This window comes from Furipterus horrens, unplaced genomic scaffold, assembly GCF_987537825.1.
Source record: "Furipterus horrens unplaced genomic scaffold, mFurHor1.1.pri manual_scaffold_9, whole genome shotgun sequence".
Taxonomy (NCBI): domain Eukaryota; kingdom Metazoa; phylum Chordata; class Mammalia; order Chiroptera; family Furipteridae; genus Furipterus; species Furipterus horrens.
The window spans coordinates 59,233-83,931 of record NW_028327179.1 but is presented as its reverse complement, the minus strand read 5'-3'; the positions used below and the strand labels follow the sequence as shown (position 1 = coordinate 83,931).

At 52.7% G+C, this 24,699-nt stretch overlaps 1 protein-coding gene and 1 long non-coding RNA gene across 2 annotated transcripts; one reads left to right on the top strand and one right to left on the bottom strand.

Annotated features, from left to right (window-relative positions):
• Positions 1-1,174: 1,174 nt before the first annotated feature.
• On the bottom strand, positions 1,175-11,602 carry LOC150001135 (histone-lysine N-methyltransferase PRDM9-like). Its single transcript, XM_090287761.1, has 13 exons — positions 11,362-11,602; positions 10,718-10,866; positions 10,497-10,592; positions 10,154-10,277; positions 9,856-9,963; positions 8,795-8,841; positions 7,303-7,459; positions 6,572-6,673; positions 6,110-6,381; positions 5,428-5,495; positions 4,098-4,291; positions 1,833-2,313; positions 1,175-1,724 (listed from the first exon to the last, which is right to left on the bottom strand). Exons 1-13 carry the CDS (start codon positions 11,600-11,602, stop codon positions 1,175-1,177), a joined length of 2,589 nt encoding a protein of 862 aa, XP_090143887.1.
• Positions 11,603-14,208: 2,606 nt separating this feature from the next.
• LOC150001134 (uncharacterized) lies at positions 14,209-16,352 on the top strand. Its single transcript, XR_016513170.1, has 3 exons — positions 14,209-14,683; positions 15,338-15,418; positions 16,099-16,352. It is a non-coding gene; the product is annotated as an uncharacterized LOC150001134 (long non-coding RNA).
• The last annotated feature ends 8,347 nt before the right edge of the window (positions 16,353-24,699 follow it).

Below are 24,699 nucleotides of genomic sequence, written 5' to 3'. Positions count from 1 at the left end.
TTTTCTGTCGGGGTTTACTCCCTTAGCCTTTCCCCTGAAGAGGTATGCCGCAAGGCAGCGGAGGTTTTTTGGAGTCAGAGTTTTCCTTCTCTGATGTGCCCTGACTGGAAGATCGAACCAGCGACACTTAGCTCGCAGGCCGACGCTCAATCCACTGAGCCAAACCAGCCAGGGTGTTAGGGATGACACCTAATAATTAAGCCCTTATTGTTAATGCATAAATTTTTTTGTGTTGAAATTATTCTTTAACTTCCCATTGTGATTTATTTTGAGGGTTATTTAGAAATGTATTTTATAACTTTTATTTTTTTTAAGATTTTTAGTTTATTTTATTTTTAGAGAGAGGGGAAGGGAGGGAGAAAGAGAAGGAGAGAAACATCCATGTGTGGTTGCCTCTCGCTCATCCCCAACTGGGGACCTGGCCCACAACCCAGGCATGTTTCCTGAGTGGGAATTGAATCGGCAACCCTTTGGTTCACAGGCTGGCTACTCAATCCACTGAGCCACACCAGCCAGGGCCCAAAACTGTTTTGAGCAGTGGAAAAAACATCTGGATAGGTGTATGGCAGCAAATGGAGAGCACTTTGAAGGTGACTGAAGGTTAAATATGTAAGAATAAATACACAACTTTTTATAAATACATCTTGGGGTTTTTTTTGCCACCCCACCCCCCATATTCTTCTCCCTGGGTGGTAGCCTAACCAGATTGACTCCGGACTCAGGCCTTGCAGCAGCTGAGTCTCTGTGGCTTGGAGCACTAGCTCTGTGAGGTCCTCCTGGAAGGCTCTGCTTTCAGTGATGGGGGGAGTAAGGCAAGTGGGATTCAAAGTTGTATGGAGACAACATGTTTCAAAACAAGAGGCCAAAAAACAGGGAGGAGGTTGGTGTTGACATCTCCATAGCATTTAAGGAGCTGTTTGTCTATCTCATCTCTTGTTATGAAAGTAGAGGATTTGTTTAACCAGTTACTTCTTTACAAATGACACTCTTGGGGAAAGTCAAGGGCCGGTATACTTATCTGAAGTGCCCTCAGGGCTGGGGTGTAAAGTGCGTGGAGGCTGCATTTGCACTATGGCTATCAAGGTGCTAATGACTTACCCTCCCTGCAAACATAGGGCTTCTCCCCTGAGTGTGTCCTCTGGTGTGAGATGAGATGTGACTTACGTGCAAAGCCTCACTCACACTCCCTGCAAACATAGGGCTTCTCCCCTGAGTGTGTCCTCTGGTGTGAGATGAGATGTGACTTACGTGCAAAGCCTTGCTCACACTCCCTGCAAACATAGGGCTTCTCCCCTGAGTGTGTCCTCTGGTGTGAGATGAGAACTGACTTCTGTGCAAAGCCTCGCTCACACTCCCTGCAAACATAGGGCTTCTCCCCTGAGTGTGTCCTCTGGTGTGAGATGAGATGGGACTTACGTGCAAAGCCTCGCTCACACTCCCTGCAAACATAGGGCTTCTCCCCTGAGTGTGTCCTCTGGTGTGAGATGAGAACTGACTTCTGTGCAAAGCCTCGCTCACACTCCCTGCAAACATAGGGCTTCTCCCCTGAGTGTGTCCTCTGGTGTGAGATGAGAACTGACTTCTGTGCAAAGCCTTGCTCACACTCCCTGCAAACATAGGGCTTCTCCCCTGAGTGTGTCCTCTGGTGTGAGATGAGAACTGACTTCTGTGCAAAGCCTCGCTCACACTCCCTGCAAACATAGGGCTTCTCCCCTGAGTGTGTCCTCTGGTGTCTGATGAGAGCTGACTTATGTGCAAAGCCTCGCTCACACTCCCTGCAAACATAGGGCTTCTCCCCTGAGTGTATCTTCTGGTGTCTGCTGAGCTGTAACCTGTCATTGAAGCCTTGCCCACACCCTCCATATTTGATTGTTACAATTCTTGACGCTCCTACTTCCATGAATAATTTCTCTGTGTCCTCTGGATTCACCTTCTGGCCTGTGCTGAGCTCTTCCTCCATCATCCCCTCATGCTCACTCAAGCTTCCCATTTGTTTATCGGGAGGTTTCAACAAGGCCCCTGAAACCCTACTCTGCCTGATCCTTTTAAGCAAAGGTTTGGACCTTTCTTTGGCCTCTCGACCTTCCCCTGTGTCCTTCCAGCTGTGTGTAACGGCATGGTGCTGCTGCTGCTGCTGCTGCTGCTGACTCTGCTCCGCTGGGCAGCAGTCCTCTGACGGAAGGTGTTTTCTTGCTGATGTTCCCGGGAGAATCTGAGAGGGGTGACTGCGTTTCACATGTTGGCTGAGGAATTTCTCACTGGAGAAGGCGAGAGAGCAGGAGGGACATGGGTGGACCTCTGGCTTTGGTTCTGCTGAAAGAGAAGGTTTTGGTCAGCAGTGACATGGACAAGGCTGCCTTAGCTGCACACTTGGTCTCCTGAGAAGACCTGTCTCGCCAAGCATTCTTATAGTGTTGACAACGCAAGCTCTGTCCCCCACACCGTTCCTATTTTTCTTTTTATTTGTATGCACTGCAATGTTTTCAGAAAGCAGAAAGCCCGTATCATGGGTCGTGCCTGCACATAGGCCAGACTAGGGACTTTCAAGTAGCGTCAGAGGCTGTTCCACTCCCTGTGTGGATGGAACTGCAGTGACCTTTTCCATATACGTGTATCTTCTAAGTAAGTCATAGTAAAGAGAGAAACCACGGGCCCCACCTAGCAATTGCTTCTCTCAGTTCTCTGAAATTATAAAATAAAAACATGTCCTTCCTCAGCCTCACACCAAGTATTCACACTTTATTTCATTCAGTGTTAGCCCATTTCAAATACACTAGGAAGTCCTGTTTTAAAATAGTTATCCAACCACAGTTCCAACACACCCGACTCCCATACTCCTGCAGCCCATCCGCATCTTCTCTCACTTGTAAATGAAGTCATCACTGTGGGATTCCACTGAAGTTGATTTTCCAAAATTTAACAAAGCCTAATTTTAGAACAGAGTCACGCCCTGGCCTCTGCAGGGCTTTCCGGCCATCACTCTCTCATGCTCACGCTGCAGCTGAAAACAGCAGAGTTGTCCCATCTTGCCAAGGAACGTCCAAGTGGCTCAGCTTGGATCATGGACCCTGTGTTTCCAGCTGCTGGACCTGTATCTGATTTGCATTGTTACCCTCCATGTTGAGGTCGAGACCGAGTGTCCCTCAGACAGCTCAAACCCCCCCTCTCCTTCTCTGCACTAGCTGCCCCTCTACCTGGGACCCTTTGCCCACAGGTATTGTTCTAAGTGTTCTCCATGGAAAGGACCCTCCCTGAGCACCAGCCACACTGCACCCTCCGTTCGCAGTGATCCCCAGGTACTTGGTTGTGGATTCCTTTTCCCTAAAGCACTAATTGTTGTGTGATATTGTGCACATGCAAGCATCCATCCCTGAGTTTCCCTCCTTCGCCCGTCAGCTGCTCAAGAGCAGCGATTCTCATCTTTATGCTAATCAGTATCTCCAGTTCCCAGAACTCTGTGTGGCACAGAGTAAGAACTCACAGGACAACTACCTGAAATAATGAATAAGTGCATATTAACATGCACATTTCATCTAGAAATACAGAGGAAAGTAAGAAGAAACCGCTATAAAAAGGTTAGAAAAATCTGCCTTGGTGAGAGAGTTGGTTAGTGTTTAAAAACTTTTTTTTGCTCTGTCCATGGTGGTTCAGTTGGTCGGGTGTTGTCCCACAAATTTAAAGGTCACGGGTTTGATCGCTCATGGATGGGTTGAGTGTTTAGTCCCCAGTCAGGTCAGGGTGCGTACAAGAGTCAATGAGAGACGTTTTTCTCACACATCGATGTTTTTCTCTCTCTCTCTCCCCCCTTCCCTTCTCTCTAAAAATAATTAAAATCTTCTTTAAAACTTGGGTTTTTTGGCCTCTAAGCCTTTCAGCACTATATGCTGTTGTGTATTTAGTGCATGAAGCATTTTAAAAATAGGAACAGAAAGAAAATAAAAATTGTTCCTAGGAGTCAAATGCATATGAAATGACTCCTTGATTTCTGAAGCATCTGACTTGAAATTGTACTGACTTTAGAGTGGAGTTGGACTGTGAACATTTCTATGAGAGTTCTCTCTTTTACTTCTGTCTTGAAGGAGAACAGCGGTGCCCACCTCTCCTGGCCGCGAGCTCTGTCTTCCACTTGCTGCCCCACTTGATGCCCAGCTCCTGGCCGTACTCATCCCCGTACCAGACCAGCAGTTCACAGCCTGGCCTGATGACCTGGCAGGTTCGGTAGAAAATCTGCCTGTGATACTGAAAGGCCACCAGGTTCTGTTCTTCATCATCCCGGGCACAGTTCACATACCTGTGATTGAGGGAGAGGAAGGGAAAGAAAAACACACCAGTGAGTTCCCGCTACCTGTCACATCCACGTCCAGCTCCTCACTGATGCTTAAGACCCTTGGGCTTTGATGTCACCCACTCCCCCCAGTGCTCCCGGGGAGCCTTCTGTTCAACATCTGAGCCTCTGTCAGATGTCATATGAATATCTGTCTCCAAGTCCTGCTCACGGGGCTCATCTTGCCTAAGACCATTTCCCAAAGCCCAGTTCCAGACTTAAGATCCACCCCTATTGGCCATGAAACGCTGCTCCCTCTAGCTTCTCTAAACGCTAAGTCGAGTTCTGTTTCACACCAGAGAACCTGGTGCTTGATCTAGACTCTGCTTCTAGATTATCTCACATCATTCAATACTCATCCCAAGTCTATCTTCTCTTGAGAGGTCTTTCTCCAATCATTGCATACTTTTCTTAGGGTAAAATTAACTTGTCTCCCCCAAGGTTCCCATAGAAACCTGGAGGCCTCTCTGTCTCAGCAAGATAACAGAGCAATGATAGTTGATTCACATTCTCTTTTCCCTGATTAAAAAAAAAAAAAAAAGAGCCGCTCGTGCAAGGGGCTCATGACCACTCATCTGCAGGCCTGAGAATGCAGCTCTAGTTAGAGGTGATGCTGGGCTGCTTTGCTGGGCTGTCCTTGGTTTAGCCTATCCTGGCACTGTGCACTTCTGTAAAGTTAGGAAAAGTGTACTCATATACTTCTAAAAGCAATGATTTAATGTCTGTCTGCAGTAAGTCCTTCATAAGGACACGGGTTGTGTGATCTCTTTAAGTAATAAATAACTTGGTCTAAATTGGAACCATAGTAAGTGCTTAATTAATGTTAGACGAAGTAAAGCATAATCCAGTATTCCAGTACATCTAGGCTCTTCAAGGTTTCTTTTCCCCATTGTCCAAAGTTTGTCTAGCATACATCTTTATATTTTGAGGATGTACACTGTATTTTTATCTCCTTTTTTCCTAAATGTCTCCTGATACGAAAGAATCCCATGTGGAGAACAAAAGAAACAGGATTGAGGGAGGCCACCAAGGGGGCAGGATGACAGGGAAAGCCTGTGGCAGACGAGAGTCCTCTCGGGCACCCAGAAATTGATCGACCGTACCTCATCCAGTTGGCCCAGGATTCATCCTTCCCATCCACATACTCATAGCAGTTTCTGCCTTTGGTGATCTGCGTTTCAGGAGAAGAAGTTAAAGGCTTTTTTTGGTGGGGAGGTAACAGAAGAATTATTTCACTATACTGTCATCGAAGCTCTTTCAGCTCACACGGGGATTCAACCGCCAATTGCGACCACAGGATACTTTTCTTACTCATCAGGATATTTTTCTTACTCATCACGTACACATATGAGTCTGTCCCATCAGAGCAGGAGCCTATAAGGGAGGAGCCAGTGCCTTGTGTGTGTACCACTTTGCTCCCAGTTACCCTCTGGTCCTTTTGTTTTTAAAGAATTTATTTATTTTTAGAGAGAGGGGAAGGGAGGGAGAAAGAGAAGGAGAGAAACATCCACGTGTGGTTACCCCTCACATGCTGACTGGGAATCGAACCGGCGACACTTCGGTTCACAGGCCGGCACTCAGTCCACTGAGTCACAACAGCCAGGGGTACCTTCTGATCCTTAAACAGGAGGAGCTTCCCGTTCATGCAAAGCCCTTTCAGTACACAGAGCTAACCATATTATTTATCCCCATCCATGTCTAGCATGTAGAAGGTGAGGTCCCACCAGGCCTCAGGAAGGATGTTGGAAGCCAAAGGGCAGGGTAGGAGGCAAACACTTCTCTCACCAGCCAGGAGTACCCGCCGTTGGCTGCCTCTTCATCGTCTGTGATGCGACCCTCATAAGGGCCAAAGTGCAGACCCACAGGCAGATCAGAAGCCTCGTTCCACACTCCAAGCCCAGCCTCAGGGATGCCTGATGTTGCAATTCTCAGCCCAGGGGGCAGAGTGAGGGCTGAGCGGTCGGGATGCCCCTTGTCCACTGCATGATCTTTTATAAACGTAGGGGACCCGTGCACATCACAGCTGCCAGTGAAGAACTTCTGACACTTCTCACAATCTGGAGGCGAGAGGAACAGGGGTTAGAAGTTTCTGAATACAGAGAGCTTCAAAGAGCGCGCAGGCCCTCACCTCACTGAGGTTCCATCCTGCTCTCCTGGACAGGGGAGGAAGGGAATGATTTGGGGACCAAGTGGCTAGATGAAATTATGTAGCCAGACATAATGTGCCCCTTTGGGAGGGTCACTCACAGAGGAAGTCATCATCCTGGGGCTCGCTGACCTCTCGGTACACATGGCCCTTTCTTTCTCGTAGGCTGTACATCTTCACGTGAACCTCCTTTCTCTTGGGGTCTGAGTTTGAGGAAGAAGAGCAGGCGAGCTGGGTTGGTGGGGTCTGGAGTGTCAGTCTCTGTTTTGTCAGAAGGCACACAATCTCCTCCCCAGAAAGCATCACCCGTCCTTTCTACGTACTCTGGTATTTTCCTCCATTCACTACTGGTTCAGAGAGACTACGAGTCCACACTGACTAGAGATGGAGGATTCAATGTCAGTTTCTAGATCGTCCCATGATCAGGTGTAACTTCCTAACCTTCACTCAGTTATACAATATTGATTGAGGGCACATTACGTGTCAGCATTAAGCAAAGGCCTGAGCATACTACACCAGGGATGTACGGTCGGGTCGCTATTATCACAGGTGGGTTTATTGGACAACTCACACATGTCAATAGTTTTAAATTTAATGTAATGCTTTCAAACAACATATGAATGATGTGTCCTTATCTTGACTTTACACATCAGCATTCAGGAGCTAAGAGAATTTATAAGATCAGCCCAAAGCTCCAGTGCTAACTTCAGTCTCAGCTTCGTCCAGCTTAAACCCAGGACTATCCCAAGTGCGCCCCACACACCTAGGCCATGCTTATCATCCATTCCAGAGGACTTAGAGGAGCTGTAGTGTCCAAGTGATTCTATCTTACCCAATTTTCGTCTAGAGCGCTCTCCAGAGGTCCTTGCTTGTCCAGGAGGGGCCACGGGTTTCTGGGCGTGCTCTGAGCCACTCGCAGTCAGCAAACTAGTCATTGTGGACAAGTCCTTCAAACTAGATTCATTGCTTACTGGTGGTCTGGAGATTGCCTTCAATGTGAGAGTCACATATTAAAAGATAAGATGCATTTATTTAATTTTAAGGGCTTTGATATATTTCCACATGCATGAATTTAACTAACACTTCAACAGCCCCTGGAAATTTTGGAGGAGTGTGGATATCAGAGGGAGAAGAAAAGGCCTGTATGGATACTGAATTCAAGACCAAACCGATGCGTTAGGATCTTTTATTTCAGGTTTTTCTATGATAGTGAGAGTAAGGGGCATTGGGAAGAGAGTAAACAAATAGTTGGCAGAAACATATCTAGACACTAGTGAAAATGATGCTCAAATTTTCAAATTGCTATATTTTGGGAAGTACATCTGTAATTAATTAGATTAGCTGGTTCCCGTTCCCACCAATTTTGTTTGAATAAGGTTGTACCACTAGCTAGTTCTCTTCATCTTCTGGATCTATAACACACTCATTGTTAACGTCATGGCAAAGATGAAATACAACAACGTTCACCAAAGTGTTGTGTGAGCTGTGTAACACAGTCTGAATGTGAAATCATGGTCCTCCTATCAACTTACCCCTCAGCTATCTCCATATTGAAATCTAACAGAAATTATCTTCAGCGTTTGCGGATCCGTGGTAGTTTAATTTGTAATTGTGAAATCATTCATTCAGCAAAAGTTCAGGGGCTCTCAGGGTCCCTGGGACTCCTGAGAAGAATCAGGTATGGACCAGCCTCCTCTCAGTGCAGAGGTAGGCAGGCTGAGCCCATGAGTCCGAACAGGATGAGAGTGGCCAGGTTAGTGCTCAGAGGAAGAAGCTGTTACTTCTTCCTACACAGATGGGCATTTGAAGTCAGTTCAAGGGGACAAGTGTCTGTCAAATAATGAGTAACCTGTGTGACGTCCTTAAGCCATTGTATTACTTGTTGTTTTACAATTATCCAACCTGAAGCTCCTCATGGTTGGGGGACAGGGGGTGCTCTGGTTCCAGGGAGCCTATATCCTCCTTCACCTGGGACCATTTGCTGTGCAAACCGCCTATGCATCAGTACGCTTCCCTCCGTCAGAGGGTCTCAGCGCACCTTTCACTTCAGTGCAGAAGAAAAGGAGTGCGGTGGAAACCATTAGTTGGACGTATGATGTAACAGTATATGGCTAAGAGAGTGTAAACTTGGTACCACTGGGAAAGTTTCAGTGTAAGAGGTGTGGAGTAGGAGCTGTGGGTCAGATTGCACCACTGCCGATACTGTGATCTCAGGCATCTAATGAAGCATTTCTACATCTCTGAAACTCTGCATTTTCCTACTCTTACCTGCATTGTATCCATGGGAAAGAGTTTCTTGTCAACAGGATCTGGGAAATACTCACCTTTGGGTGTTTACTGTGTCCCCCTCTGAAGGCCACCGAAGGTTTGACTAAAAGATGAGGAGAAATCAGTGCTTTGGTTGGCAAATGTTTCCAAAATCTGGAGATGCTCATTAGGTGCACAGAATTTGGAACCAGAGAGCAGTCCAAGGGCGATCCAAGGACTGCTGGGAATGTTTTCTGAGCTATCGTTAAGGCCCGTGTTGCTACAGGGGGGCACCAACTAATATTCTTAAGAAGTTGTAAAAAACTAGACAAAGTGTCATCTGTGCTTAATGCTACCTTTACAAATTAGCTATTATATTTATTAAAAAGTAAACTGGCCTTTCACGGCAGAAATAAAAGAAAGGCCATGTAACTGTGCAGGAACTCCATTTACACAACACGACCCGTTCCCCTTTCTGTTGTCTTCACCCCGACAGCCTAAGGGCCCCACGGCCGCCTCGCCTCCTTCCTATCTGATGCTCCACGTTTCACACTCTGGCCGTCCACCCGCTCCCTCAGTCATCAGATTCTCGTCAGCAGCGACCAGTCCGGGGATGGAGCCTCAGGTCTGTTGACCTCAGAAACGGACTTTCCATCAAGGCAAAGGTAACATGTTGCCTTCAGCTGTTTCAAGCTCAGACCCCTGAAAGCAGACCCTCCCTGCCCACGATGGGCTCAAGGAAACTAGACCGGCCGAGTCGGTGGCCGACACCAGAGGCCGATGCAAAGCTGAGCTGCTCCCTACCCCGGCCCAGGACCCAACTCCCTTCATCGCGGGGATCAGGAATCTTCCCGCGTGTGCCCCGCGCGGGCCGTCGGCACTGGGGTCTCACGGCCCTGCCCACCCGGCCGACCTGCCTCCTCTCTTGTGATGGCCACTCTTCTGAATCGGTCGTTTCTTATCCGCTTTTACATCTTTATGCAGTCCCCGCTTACTCACGCATGTACACATACATGTAATCAACCCCACATTCGGAGAGTTCCCACGAACGCGCCGGCCGCACAAAGCGCCGTTCTGCGCCCCGCTGGCCGCTGACGCTCGTCAGCTCCTGAGACGCAGCCGCGGCCCCGGCGCTCACCTGGCTGCCGGGGGGTCCACTCCTCGTCGGAACCCTCGCTGTCCTGCGCCCGGGGCCCGGCGGTCCGCCTGCGGTGGCACATGAAGGCTGGTCGCGACGCTCGGAGGCCTGGGGAGGAGCAAGATGTCCGGGTGAAAGCAGCAGCCCGAGGGGGACCAAGCACCGCAGAGCCAGTGCGACCCGCTCCCACGGGGCGGGGAGGGGGCGTCCGGAACGAGGCGCCGCGGTCCCCGGCCCGGGGTGCGTGTGTGCGCGCGTGTGCGCAGTCCGCCCCCGTCGGCGTCTGCCTGGACGTTACCGAGGCCGACGAGCACTTCGTAGTTGCTCTTCACGTTCCGGTAGCGGCGCTTCTCCCAGTCCCCCATCGCCGCCCAGTCTTCCCGGGAGAAGTAGACGGAAATGTCCCTGAAGGCGTCTCCGGCCTGCGGAAACGGGATCGCTCAGGGCTCGTCGCGGCGACCGAGAACGGCAGCCGGCCTTCCCCTCTACCCCCGCCCTGGGTGCAGGGGGCGCGCCGGGTCCCTCCCGGCCGTGCCCGGGGCGCCGAGACAGCGGGGTCCGCACGGGCGCAGGCGGGGCCTCCCCAGGCCAGCGGCCGCGGAGCTCTGGGGCCCCCGCCCCCCGCCGACGCCGGAGCTCACCTTTGGCTTGCGCCCGGTTCTCCCCGCTTCTCCCTCAGGGCACCCCCGCGGCCCGGAGTCGGGGTTCATGGTCTCCCAGCCCCGAGGCCCAGGCGCCTGTGGAAGGAGAAGGTGCCGAGCGGGCTGAACGCCTTTCCCGCTGTTGGCGGGGCGTCCGGACAGGGAAGACGTGGGGACCCAAGGGGACGAGGGGATGGGTGGGGCGCAGGCCGGGCGGTCACGGCGATGCGCCCGCGGGGGGTGCACTGTGCCCGCGAACCCCCGACCCGCGCGGCCGCCTCAGCAGAAGCGCCGGCTCCCGAGCGACCCGCGCGCAGCGGCCCCGACGGCGACCGGTTCTGGGGAAACCCGCGCGTGACGCAGGCGCGGTCTGCAGCGGACGGGAGTGTCTGAGGCGCCGGGCCTCGGGGTCCCTCAGGATAAGCTCGGGGGCCTCTCAGGCCGAGGGCATTTCCAGCGCCCGGGGGGAGAGGCTCCGAGACCGCTGAGGCTGAGGAGAGTCTGGTCAGCCATTGCGGCCTTTCGGTTCCCCAACATTGCGTTCCCCGGCCGACGGCACTTCGGGTGTCAGGGTTTGGGGCCATTCGGTCTTTCCGGGCCAGCTGTATCAGGCTGCCCCGAGCCGAGGGGAGTTGGGGTTCTCAGGGCGTTTTGGGGTGTAAGCCTTGAGGGATTGTTTGGGCGAGACTTGGGGCCCTCCGGGTTGCCCGCCGTGGGCCCCTGGAGGCTGAAGGGATTTGGAGCCTGTCAGGTGAGAGCACCGGGGCTCTTACGCTGGACTTGGAAGGTCTCGGGCTAAGGGTTTCGCACGGCAAGGTCCCCCGTCCTCCTGTCAGTCTCCCGGACCCCCTTCCGCGCCGCCCACCCTGGCCGTGGTCTCCGAGTTGCAGCGCGCTTCCCGCCCTCAGGAGGTCTGAGGCGGTGACAGCGAGGTTCCAGGTAATATAGTGGCGTGGGCGCGAGCGGCCAATCAGTGCCGAGATCGCAGCGCCCTGCCCGCCAATGGGTGGTGAGAAGATGAAAGGGCGGGGCAGGGGGGGTGGAGCGTGACCGTCGGCGGAAGACCCGCCCCACTCCCCGGGGATTGGCTGCTCAGTGTCTGTCATGCGGCCTTCATCGAGGACCGCAGCGCGGCGGTTTCCGGTTTCTGTGGTGCGGGGTGTACCAGAGGTTGCGGATGGACCCGCCCCACAAGAGCTGGGGCCCGGAGCCCGGCAGCTGTTTAGCGTGGGCGTGGCCTTCTTGCCGCCTGGTGACAAAGCGGCCTCGTTCCACCAGGCTGTAGTGGGTAACCTGAACTTTCGTGAAGTGTAGAATATGGTCGGGGGCGATTAGATAATTCCAGCAAGCAGGATGAATGGCCAATACGCTCAGAGGACTGTGGCTGGCTCAGACCATCAGCCCTGAGCAGTGCAAGCACCTTCCTTTTATTGGATTTTGCAGATATGCTCATTAACAGGGAGGGTCCAGGAATGAGCTCACAGGCACATTCCAGGAATGATTACAATGTACTTGAAACTTACAACAGAGGAAGCTTAAAAGGTTAACTGAAAAGAATGCTTCCTGACAAACAAGTCTATATAGCATTCATAGACAGGAAAACAGAAATCCAATCACTTACTCTTTTAAGGCTAAGGAACAGATGCACTGTTCCTTAAACACTAACAGAAAGCAATCAAGGTTAAACACCATTTGTACTTAGTTTTGTTTGCTTTCCTTATCAACATCAGGGAAGATGGAGTACTCAGCAAGATTCTAAGTCACAGGATGTCTTTAAGATCCTGAGGCCTGAGCAGTCAGAGACTGTTGTCACCAGCGAGTCCAGCTCACTGCTCGGATCATTAAACACCTGGACCGAGAGGTATGTAAACATACCTCAAATCAGAAGTCTTAATTTCCAGCATCACTTTCGTCTAGGCCCTTCTGTGCTCTTGGTTGTCAAACCCACCTTCGGCAGGACCCGCATAACCCAGTGAGGACTCAGGCAAGGCTGCATGGCTCTCCAGGGAAACGGCAAATCAGTGAATTCGGACCACCTGGTTTGTAGGCACAAAATAAGTTGCAGAGGGGTCAGAGATTCGCACACAACACACGTAGCGGTAAGCATCCTGGAAAAAGCACGGGGAAGCAACGCAGGTCTACAGAGTCTTCAGAAACGGGAAGACAAGATAGAAGCAAACTGAAAACAAAGCAACCGAAAACCCGAAACAACCTACAAGTATTTTGCATAAAAAACAAGGCATGCACTTTAAGGATCTAAGGCCCTGAGTCCACAGATCAGGGTCAGTTTAGCTGCCACCGGCTTTCAAGGGATAACGTGAGCAGAGGGTCTCTGGCCCTTGCCTGGTTCTGAGCACAGAAATATAAGTTGATTCGCGTGGATTGCAAATAAGCCAACTAACTGTAATTACTACTGTGAAATTGCGTAAAGGGAAACGTCAGTACAGTGGAGTCGGCGGGTCTGGTCACTGGGGTCTTCTCAGGTCGCACCACCTGAGGTCAACGGCAGGAAAAAGTGGCAGTCACGGGACCCAACACGGCGATGTACCGAAAAACTGACTCCCCAGGCACTCAGCCAGTGAGAAACCACCATCACCCAGAATTATTCTTTTCTCCAATGAACTTTTCTTCAAAATGACCCCTCCTGACCGGCTGGTCCCACACCATGCGTTTGCATCAAGGTGGGCTGGGAAGAGAGCAAATCTGTTTCAGCAGCATCCTGACTCTGCAGTCACCACCGAGATTTGCACACGTGTGATGTCTGTGCCTCCTGTTGGGAAGTAGGTGACATGCCTAGGTCTTTGTCCTTCTGAGGCCACCCAACCCTGGGACAGATGTTTCACCCCCCCACCCCCCGGGCACACATTCGAGGTGCCTGGGGAAGGAAGGCGGCTGTCCTCCACTGGGCAGCGACTTTGGGCCTTGGGTCTGAATGGCTGGAACCTCACCCACCTGGCCCTTGCTGCAGAGCTTCACCTCCCTTCTGTTTAGTGTCTCTTCCTGCTTCAACCCAGGAAGTTCCTGGGGTGCTGGTAGCGTGAAGCTCTTCATTTTTGCTAATTTCGGTTTAGTTGTAAAAGAAGTCCAGTCGAGCCACGACCCCACCGTAGACTAAGCCAAACAAGTTGCTTTAGTTTTCTTTATTTGGCTGTATTTGAGACCATTGTTCAATAAACACATGGGTGTTACTCTGTGTCAGACAGTGCATGTAGCCACCACTCCCAACCACAGGAGGCTCTTGTTCCTAACCCCTTTCCTGTCTGTCAGCAGCGCTTGGCCTTATCATGGCACCTGTGACCTAGGAATCTGTGTTTCCTTAGTGACTCTTGACAGCAGCCTCCTTTCATGGGCTTATGGGCCACTGGAATGCCTTTGTTTCTGAAACGTCTTCAGTCTTGGGAGATGTTGCTTGTGCATTTCGAAATTGTATTTGCCGTTCGTCTTCTAAAACCATCAGATTTTTTGCAACTCTGTCCTTATTTTCCTCTGTGAACAAGAATAATACCCTGTTAATGGATTTCCTGCAATGCGCCTCTGATCCCATTGCTCCTGAATCGTGGGCCCTGCCAATTTGCATGTGACACATGTGCTTTACTGGGCACAAAGCGTATTCCAGAGAGCAAGGGGCACCGGAGATCCAGGACAGCGGCCAATTTGGTGCGGGTCTCGACATCCAGACCGGTTCGGCTGCATGGTGGTGTGTGACACAGAAGCAGCTCGGGCCCCTGCTCCTTTTTTTCTGGGTGGACAGAGGGTGCCACCCCTCTATCGCTCTCCAGGGCATGACTGTTCAGTTTCTGCAGCCATATTATTTAAATTCTGTCCCACTCTTTCCACCATGGGGAATTTAACTGGCTTTCCCCTGTGGGGTTCATGTGAGTGAATTAGTTGGTATGGGTATCAGTTTCTGTGGCTTCTGTAAGAAATCAGCCTAAATCAGGTTACTCAAGCAACAGAAACCGATCACCCGTGGCTCTGGCCTAGGAGGGTGGGCCGGGTCTCCCGAGTCAACGCCACTTTCTCCACAGGGTGCTTCCCTCCGAGGCTCCAGAGAGCATCCATTTCTTGCTTTTTCCAGACTCGTGGCCTGTGGACCTCATTTCCACTTCACATCTTCCCTGACCCTGACCCTCCTACCTCTCCTTTCCTAGGAGAGACCGTATTGAGACCGATTGGCAGGTAACACTGTAAGTTTAAGATGTGCGATGTGACAATCTGATAGTCGAACGTGCAGGAAAGATCCCGCGTCCTTCACCTCCCAGTTACCGGTTTTCTGTGGTGACAGCATTTAATATCTACTGTTACAGTGATCTTCCAGTATGTACATAGTGTTGTCACCATGCAGCAGTCACTCATCAGTAAGTGGCAGTTTGTACCTGGGACAGACCTCTGCCCTCCCCTCCCCTGGCCCCACAGCCACTATTCCTTTCTCTGTCCCTATGAGGCTGTGTTCTCAGCTTCCACATGTAAGTTCGATCAAGCCTACATGTCTTCCTCCAGCTTATCTCAGCACAACTCCCTCATGGTCCCTCCACACTGCTGCAAGCGGCATGATTCTGTCCTTATTTGCGGCTGCACAGTGTCCATCACACACGCAGAGACAGCTCACGTTCTAATGTGTCCATTGCTCACACACAGCCCATGCCCTCGGCATCTAGCTAGTGTGGATCGTGTTGCAGCAAAGGTGGGGGTGCAGATGCATCTCAGAGGGCGAGACCTGCCTCCCTATCCTAAGGAGCCCCATCATGATACCAGGATAATAGGGGGTAACCTTTCATCTTAAAGAGAAAGCGGAACACAGTTTGTTTTCTGTTTTAAAGCACCATACTTTGAATTTCTAGCAACGGAGTCTATGAAGAGCACCATGGCAGGAGGAACTGCACACTGGTGGTGCTGCAGGCAACACAAGTCCAAAGCAGGAGGTGAGGCAGAGCTGGCTGGCCTCAGATGGCACTGTTGGTGAATACCTTCCGCCACGCTTCCGGGACGCGTCCGCCCTCCTGGTCCCACCCCAAAGGACTTCCGGGTGACTTCTGCTTCCGGCATACCCGCCATCTTGTTCCCGCCCTAGAAGGTCTTCCGGGTGTTCGGCCTCACCCCGCTTCCGGGAGTCCTCTGCCACCCTGTCCCCGCCCCCGAAGAACTGCCGCGTCCTCTTCCATGTCCCCGTGGGACTTCGGGGTCCTCTGTCCTGCTCCCGAAGGTCTTACACATCCTCCGATAGGGTTCCGGCACCTCGTCCCCGCCCCTGGAGGACTTAGAAGCCGCTTCCGTGAAGTCTGACCTTCTGCCACACTTCCGCCCTCCTGGTACCACCCCAAAGGACTTCTGGGTGACTTCCGCTTCCGGCATACCCGCCATCTTGTTCCCGCCCGAGAAGGTCCCACGCAGCCGAGGCCCAACCCCCGAAGGTCTACACACCCTGTCCCGCTTCCGGTAGGCCCGCCATCTTGGTCCCACCCCCGAAGGTCTTCCGGGTGTTCCGCCACCCTGTCCCCGCCCCCAAAGAACCGCCGCGTCCTCTTCCCTCTCCCCGTGGGACTTCGGGGTCCTCTTTCCTGCTCCCGAAGGTCTTACACATCCTCTGCCACGCTTCCGATAGGCTTCTGGCACCTCGTCCCCGCCCCCGGAGGACTTAGAAGCCGCTTCCGGGAAGTCTGACCTTCCGCCACACTTCCGGCACACTTCCGCCCTCCTGGTCCCACCCCAAAGGACTTCCCGCTGTTCGGCCTCGCCCCGCTTCCGGTAGTCTTCCGCCACCTTGTCTCCGCCCCCAAAGGGCTTCCTTGTCCTTGGCCCCGCCCCCGGAGGGCTTCCGTATCTTCGGCCTGTTCTCCCCTCGCCCCCCACCCCGCGAGATCGTTCTGCGCACACGCGTGGGCCACATGGGCAGCGGACACTCGGCGGGGTGATAGTGGATTTTTCCTGTGGCGTGAAGCCCTCCGTGTAGCCCTCAATTCCAGTTTTTCTGCTCCGGTTAGTACCTGCCTTTGGGCGCTGCGCCGGCGTGGAGCATGGGGATGAGGACTCTTCGGCGGCCTGGTCGCAGGTCACCGCCTCCCAAAGTGCCAGGCAGCCCCGAGGCCCAGCCCACCTTTAAGAAATCTCGTCTGGGCGCGCCGGTCCTGCGGCCTTCGTCTGGTGTTCCGCTATTTGGGAAACGTGCTCTGGGGGCCGAGGTCGCCCCACGCCCCCACCCCCACCCCCCGCCTCCTTCCGCATGCAGGACCCCAGCCCTCCGGGGAGAAGCCTCTGCCCCTCTTCACGTGTCCGTCCTCCTGGACTCCGTGGTCGGGATACTGGCTTGGCTTTCGAGCGGCTGCGATTCTTTTTATTTTTTTAAGCTTCGGCCGTTTGTCTCTTGCCCGTGAGGCGTCTGACTCAGTGTTTTCTGCTGAAGCTTCCTGCTCCGCCTGGACGCCCCGTTCTTTCTCCTTCCCCAGTTCTTCCTCTTGCACCTGCAGGGTCTCATCCCTCTTTCTGCCTCTCCCATGTCCCATTTGGGCTCCTTTTCCGTGTTGGTTTTTTTCAAAAAAGGGCTTTTTCGATTTTCCCCTCCAGCCCGGTGCCTCGGTCTCCACCTGTGTCAAGTCGCGTGTGCGTCCCTCACCTGACCACCAGGCGGCGGTGTCGCAGCGGCTACAGAGCCTGCTGCGCTCAGTAGCTGCACTGCGGAGTCAGCCAAAGAAGGGGGTGGACGGAACGGGTTTAAGTCGTGGAAATGCTTTCTCAATTGTAACTTTCGTTTTAGTAAGGATCTTACTTTCTTTTGACAGGAGCTGTAAAGTTCAGAAAACACGGTAAGTCACGCACACGTCCGTAAGCTATCGCCTGACAGAGGGTCTGGTACTCAGCTTACGGACCTGCGTGAGCAAACCGGAGTGGGAAGAAATGATCGGTTCCCTGCTACACACTGGACTCTGGGTGCCAGGATGTGTTTTATGCAGGAGTTACCTTCAGCGGACGGGAGTCATGGGTATATTTTTCCTTTGAGGTCTCGAAGATATGACTCCAGGACCACTCTATTTTCTCCAGGAGGTAAAATAGGAATTGCGTAATCTTGTCTCCAAAGTATTTTTAAGTGCTTGACGTTTTGGGGGGGTGGGGGGTGGGGGGGCGGAAATCAAGACACTTTTTTTATAGTTCATGCTCTCTTGTGTTCTGATGTAATTATGGTCACCAGGTTGATCGCGCGCAGCACGAGAGAACGAGAGAGGGACGCGAGGGTAGAGCCTGTCAGGGTTCCTGCTGACTCTCTTGGCCCAGTGGTGCAAGCACCCGGAAGGGAGTCTCGGTTTCTCACCGCTTGTGTTTTGCAGGTCGCTTGTACCAGGTTGAATACGCCATGGAGGCCATCGGACGTGCGGGCACCTGTCCGGGAACGTTAGCGAACGGCGGTGTCTGGCTTGCAGCAGAGCGACGCAACACCCACAAGCTGCTTGATGACGTTTTTTTTTCTCTGAAAAAATGTATAAGGTCAGTGAGTGAGTGAGCTCACAGGGGAGAGGGTTTCAATACCTCACGTGCTCACATACGTAGGATCTCACGTATTTCGGGAGGGCTGGCCCGTGTGCCGTAGTAAACTTGAAGTGAACGCTTGTTATTGTGCCTTTACTGGTGGACATTTTTGATTTGTACTTGAAACTTCCTTGAGGCTTAGGACGATGCGTTATTCTTTTGACGTGCAGGGCCAAGCCCTAGGTGGAGAAACTATTTTATACCGTTCGGAGTACAGGCATGGTAGGTGTGCAGGCCTGGGTTAAGTCTGTGTGACCTCGCGCCCGTTGCTTTCCTTCTCTGGGCTTCGGTGCCGCCTCGAGTGCTGGTGGCCGTTTAATGAACTAGAGTAAAACGAGTGAAATACACTAGCGCAGGGTCTGACACGTGGCAGGCTCCCCAAGTGTTCAGAATGGCTACTCGGGAATTGTGTGGAAGTGTCCCGAATCTTACCCCTGGAGGTCTGGGAACAGTTTAGATGAGCCCCGTCAGTTTCGCGTCGTTGGGCGTGCAGGACTCCTAGCTGGCGGGGCACTGGGTTTGCCTGTCAGAGACTTCCCCCCTGAGTGGGGGGACGAGGCGGGTGCCGGTTCTAGGGCCTTTGGATGCGTGTCCAAGGAAGCGTCATCCCTCCAGAGTCACCGCCGGGCCACGGGCCGCTTGGCAGCTGGCAGGCTTGCAGAGGTGTAGTGACAGCAGGTGACAGAGGCTGTCAGCTCTAGGGGAGCCAGCGCAGCCCTCGGGGAATGGCAGCAAAGAAAGGAAAGGCGCCTTTCCTGGGAGCCTAGCCCCTGAGCCCCCTCCCTCGGCCCCGGCCAGCCAGGCCTTTGGAGGTGAGAATACCGATGACCCAGGAGTGGGGGTAGTTTTTCTTCCTCTCTGGCAAAACCTCTGTCTTGCTTCTGGACCCTCTCGGGACTTGCTTTAGCTTCCTAGTGCTCCTTCTCTCGCCCTGTTCGGCGTCGTGGTGCTAAATACACCTATCGAAGAACTGGAGGGGGCGCCATGTATCTTTCGTGTTAAATGATGTCAGGTTTGTCCTGCAAAGATAAACCTTCTGTAGTTTCTGTCTGTTCAGAAGTAAACCAGAGCATTGACGCGAGCATGGTAAACTTATCATGGAACTTGGGACTTTGCAAACACTTCTTAAAGGCCCTCTCAGACACCTGCTCTGCTTACAGACACATGAATACATTTTTTTCCTCCAGGGACATGGCTTGCAGTGTGGCCGGCATAACTTCTGACGCTAACGTTCTGACCAGTGAACTGAGGCTCATGGCCCAAAGGTATGGTCAGAGAGGGTGTGACTGATGATCTCTAAGTTAGTTTGTTTGATATCTCTAAGGAGAACTCGTTTTTGCAAAGATGAGAGTCATTACAGATCTATTAATTGAAAATTGTTTTTTTTTTAACCCGAACTTCTAAAATGTTGTGGTAGTAAGATTGTTAGGATGTTGACATTCCCCTGCTCCCCTCTCAAATGACAGGTGACTGTTAATGTCCCCATGGAGCAGGTTTATGTCCAGAATATGTTTTGCTTAGATTTTTGTGTTTTAGAAAAAAATGATGACTATGCCAATGTTTTCATCCTAGGTATTTATTTACTAGTGTCGGGAGCCAATTCCTTCTGAGCAGTTGGTGACAGCGCTCTGTGATATCAAACAAGCGTACGCACAGTTTGGAGGTAGGAAATCTGGGGCATATTTATTCCAGAAATGGAAAACATTTTCTAAGTAATAATTTTTTTATGAGATGATAAAAAGAAATTGAAAAGTAAGTAAAAACATTGCACATTTCCGCTTTGTGGTTTCCGCGATATGTATTATCATATGTTTTATTAATAGACTATCGAGAGGCAAAAATAGCATTTTTAAATCTGGAAACCGATTGTTTTTTACCTAATAATTAAACTCAGCACTGAGAAGCAGTCCTCCATGTCTTAATTCCATCTCCCGGAAGCAAGTGGACATTTTGGTGGGCCTTAGTCTGTGGTGGCCAGAACAAAGCCACTTACGAATGCTCAGCTTCACAGAAAGGTGCTTCGGCTACGTTCAGGGAGCTCAAGTGACTATAGCGATACTGCATTTGGGCGGTTGATGTACTTGACAGTCCTCTTTCTTGGTTAAAGGGAAAAAACGTCCCTTTGGCGTCTCGCTGCTGTCCATTGGCTGGGATAAGCGTTACGGCTTTCAGCTCTATCAGAGCGACCCAAGCGGAAATTACGGGGTATGGAAGGCCACATGCATTGGAAATAACAGCGCCGTGAGTATTTCTGTGTTGCTGTAAAACCTAGCAATAGGTACCTAACATGATTTTGAAACGGCGATGAATGTAAATGGTATTTTAAGGTAGCTGCAACAACTTTAGCATCTGTGATTGCTATTGGTGATGCAGTCGCAGGTTCTGCTAATACCACTGGGGTTTATTGCCTACGTTTGTAACAAAAGGAAATAGTGATTTTCAAAGGCAAGTTGTTGAAATAAGATACAGTTTTTTTCATATCCTGGTGGATAATCCCCTTGAATTCTATCACAAAGTCTTGGAGGTCTGAGGCCCCGGGTTAAAGATTCCATTCACAGAGCATCGACACTCCCCCTCCGCCCCATCCCATGTGTCCCCGCCCATCATAATTGCTTACAGTGGTTACATGCTAATAATAATTCAGGCATCAGTCTTCTGCCCAGTCCACGTTCCTGAAAAATGCAGACATTTAAAGGACGTTCTTTTTGATGATTATTTCTGCTTCGTAGGCAGCTGTGTCTATGTTAAAACAAGACTACAAAGAAGGGGAAATGACCCTGAAGTCAGCACTTGCTTTAGCTATCAAAGTCCTCGACAAGACCATGGACGTGAGCAAGCTCTCTGCTGAAAAGGGTAGGTTATGTCCCCTCCTCCGATTCGGTCAGTTTCCTGGACCGCGTCGGAGAGGTTCCTACGAGGAAATTGCGGTTCCTTCTGCTCAGCACAGCTTACAGCGGGTTGGCTCGTGGGACTTTTTCAAAGGAAGGGACAAAACAGCAGCTTAGAAGGTTGGAATGGGTCAGGAGAAGAAAGATCGTTGACGCAGAAACGTGAATAAAAGTATCCGTGAATCATATGAAGCACAAAACACGAAGGGGTGGTGAGCGAAGGCCGACAAAGGGGGGGGGGGTTGAACCGGGTCGCCTGTGCGGGCTGAGTGCGCCCCGTAACGCAGCCGTGTGTGTGTGTGTGTGTGTGTGTGTGTGTGTGTGTGTGTGTTTGCCCCCAGTGGAAATTGCCACACCGACCAGAGAGAATGGAAAGACGGTCATCGGAGTCCTCGGACAGAAGGAAGTGGAACAGCTGATCAGAAGACACGAGGAAGAAGAAGCTAAGGCTGAGCGTGAGAAGAAAGAAAAAGAACAAAAAGAAAAGGATACGTGGGAGACAGAATTGGGGGTCTTATAAATCTTTTGAGCCCCATTTCAGCCGCCCTCTTCCACAGTGAGCACGTGATGGCTTTTGAACCCGGACGGTGGGAAAGAGGGATGGTAGCATCTGATCGGGCCCTCGTCTTTCTGTAAGTTGGGCGGTGACTGCTCTTCATGGACCTTTCTACCCCCCTCCCCCCCTTTTCTGGGAATAAAACTCGGTAAGAATGGAAACGGTGAAGGAGAATTGTCTGTAGCAGTCACTGTTGTTCACCGGGATCAGTGGGTCTGTGATCCTTCATGCTTCAGTGTCCTGGGGCAGCCCTGGAGGTGCCGGGACACAAGAGGCTAAAGTTGGTGGGTGTGAGTGTCATCAGCAGGGAAAGATGGGACCTGTGCCCTGAAGGCCTCCCTTGCTGTGTCCCTACCGTCTTGGAGAACCCGTGGCCCTCGGCCTCTGTGGGAATCACGTTCTTGTACCTGTTGCCAGCCATCGACATCGATGGCTCTTCCTAGGACCAGAAGTGTGTGCGTGCACATGTATACACACAGGCGTTCACACAAACCGCTCCGAAAACACGTGAAAGGCCCGTTTACAGTGCAAGCCCTGCACCCGCTACGGTAATCGGTCATCAGTGCTTCTGAGCACCTCTGGATCCCTCAGACCCCATTTCCCTCTCCCCCTCTACTCCCGAGAGAGAACTCGAGTTTACCTTTCCCCTTACCTACGGTTCTTACAATGCGTTTGTCTGTTCCTCTGCCCCAGGTGGCACAGCCCTCAGGGTGGCCGGGTGTGCCCTCTCTCCGTCTCCAGCGCTTGGTTTAAGAACGACCGTGGGCTGAGCCGACCCAGACCAGACGGGCGGGGGGATGACAGCTGCGGACGCTGCGGCAGGCCCACGGCGGGCATGTGGCAGGTCCTGTGCAGGAGAGATTATGGCCACAGAGGAAAAGGGGCCGCAGACGAGAGCAGTCGGTCTTGGCTGAGGCGGTGGGGTGGGGGGCCCTGGTCTCAGCCCAGGAAGGCTCCAGGGCCACCGCCGCAGTGCCGGCCTCCCACACTTGTCCCCTCCAGCTCTCCTCAGAGCACATTGAACCCTTCCGTCGGTTCCCCATGCGAGAATTTCACAGATCTGCTGCGAAGTGAGTGAAGCTTAAGCTTCAGGACCCCTCGCTTCGGAGGCCTGGGAAGGGACCCTCACGATGTGTTCCATGCTCGTGCTTTTTGTAAAGTCTGCAAAAGTAAGGTCTTCTACCTGCAGTTAATAAGCGCTACCGTCTGTTTCTGCAGCGGAACATACTTGTTCGCAGATACTTCCATGCGTAGTGAGGTTATTGTTACTCACCTCAGGGTCCAAATGGCTCTTGGGACGTGTTCCTCACCCACCCGCTGAGCCTGCATACCCAGTATAGTGACAGGAAGGCATAGGAACAGAAGTTGTCACCATCGTTGGAAGTTCCCGGGACAGTGGGAGAGGAACAGGGCTTGACATGGGCCAAGTCAGAAGCTCTACTGTGGCAAACTTCATCCTTAAGGTGTGTGCAGTTACCATCTGGGGATTCAGGTCCCGTGATGCCGGAAACGCCGGGGGTGGGGGGGTGCCTTACGGGTATGTCGGCTCATCGAACTGCGGTAATTTGGTGAGGTTTCTCATTCTGATTTTCAATTTGATGCCCAATTTTGTATTTGCACTGTCGTATTCTTTGGCTTTAAGAGAACACCGCCCCCCCACCAGCCCGCTACACACACACACAAATAGTATGTTCTATATAAACCCGAATCAGCTCCTGCTTTCCCTCGTCCTGAGAATAAAGTCCACTTTCTTCATTCTGACCTGCAACTCGCCACTGCCTTGTTGCTGATGCTCTGTCCTGGACCCCCCCTCTGTACCGCCCTCTGTCTGTCCCTCACCCTCTCTGGAATGCTCTCCTCTCTGCACTCTGTGTCTCCCGCCCCCGAAGAACTACCCCGTCCTCTTCCCTGTCCCCGTGGGACTTCGGGGCCCTCTATCCTGCTCCCGAAGGTCTTACACACCCTCCGTCCCGCTTCCGACAGGCTGCCGGCACCTCGGCCCCGCCCCTGAAGGACTTAGGAGACGCTTCCGGGAAGTCTGACCTTCTGCCACACTTCCGGGACACTTCCGCCCTCCCGGTCCCACCCCAGAGGACTTCCGGGCGACTTCCGCTTGCGGCGGACCCGCCATCTTGTTCCCGCCCTAGGAGGCCTCACGCAGCCGAGGCCCAACCCCCGAAGGTCTACGCAGCCTGCGCTGCCATCTTGGTCTCACCACGAAGGTCTTCCGGGTGTTTGGCCTCGCCCCGCTTCCGGGAGTCTTCCGCCAACCTGTCCCCGCCCCCGAACAACTAGAACTACCGCGTCCCCTTCCCTGCCCCGCACTGGCACTTCGGGGTCCTCTATCCTGCTCCCGAAGGCCTTACACATCCTCCGATAGCGTTCCGGCACCTCGCCCCCGCCCCTGGAGGACTTTGGAGCCGCTTCCGGGAAGTCTGACCTTCCGCCGCACTTCCGGGACACTTCCGCCCTCCCGGTGCCACCCCAGAGGACTTCCGGGCGACTTCCGCTTGCGGCGGACCCGCCATCTTGTTCCCGCCCTAGAAGGTCTGACGCAGCTGAGGCCCAACCCCCGAAGGTCCACGTAGCCTGCTCCGCCATCTTGGTCCCACCCCGAAGGTCTTCCGGGTGTTCGGCCTCGCCTCGCTTCCGGGAGTCTTCCGCCACCCTGTCCCCGCCCCCTAAGAAAACTGCCGCGTCCCCTTCCCTGCCCCACCCCCGCCCCGAGACATCGGGGTCCTCTATCCTGCTCCCGAAGGTCTTACACATCCTCCGATAGAGTTCCGGCACCTCGCCCCCGCCCCTGGAGGACTTAGGAGCCGCTTCCGGGAAGTCTGACCTTCCGCCGCACTTCCGGGACACTTCCGCCCTCCCGGTGCCACCCCAGAGGACTTCCGGGCGACTTCCGCTTGCGGCGGACCCGCCATCTTGTTCCCGCCCTAGAAGGTCTGACGCAGCCGAGGCCCAACCCCCGAAGGTCCACGTAGCCTGCTCCGCCATCTTGGTCCCACCCCGAAGGTCTTCCGGGTGTTCGGCCTCGCCTCGCTTCCGGGAGTCTTCCGCCACCCTGTCCCCGACCCCTAAGAACCGCCGTGTCCCCTTCCCGGCCCCCCCCCCCCGGGACTTCGGGGTCCTCTGTCCTGCTCCCGAAGGTCTTACACGTCCTCCGCAATTCTATGGAGAGGTTTACGGTATCAAATTACAATAGTAAACTCAACATTTACTTAATCTGATGGTGCTC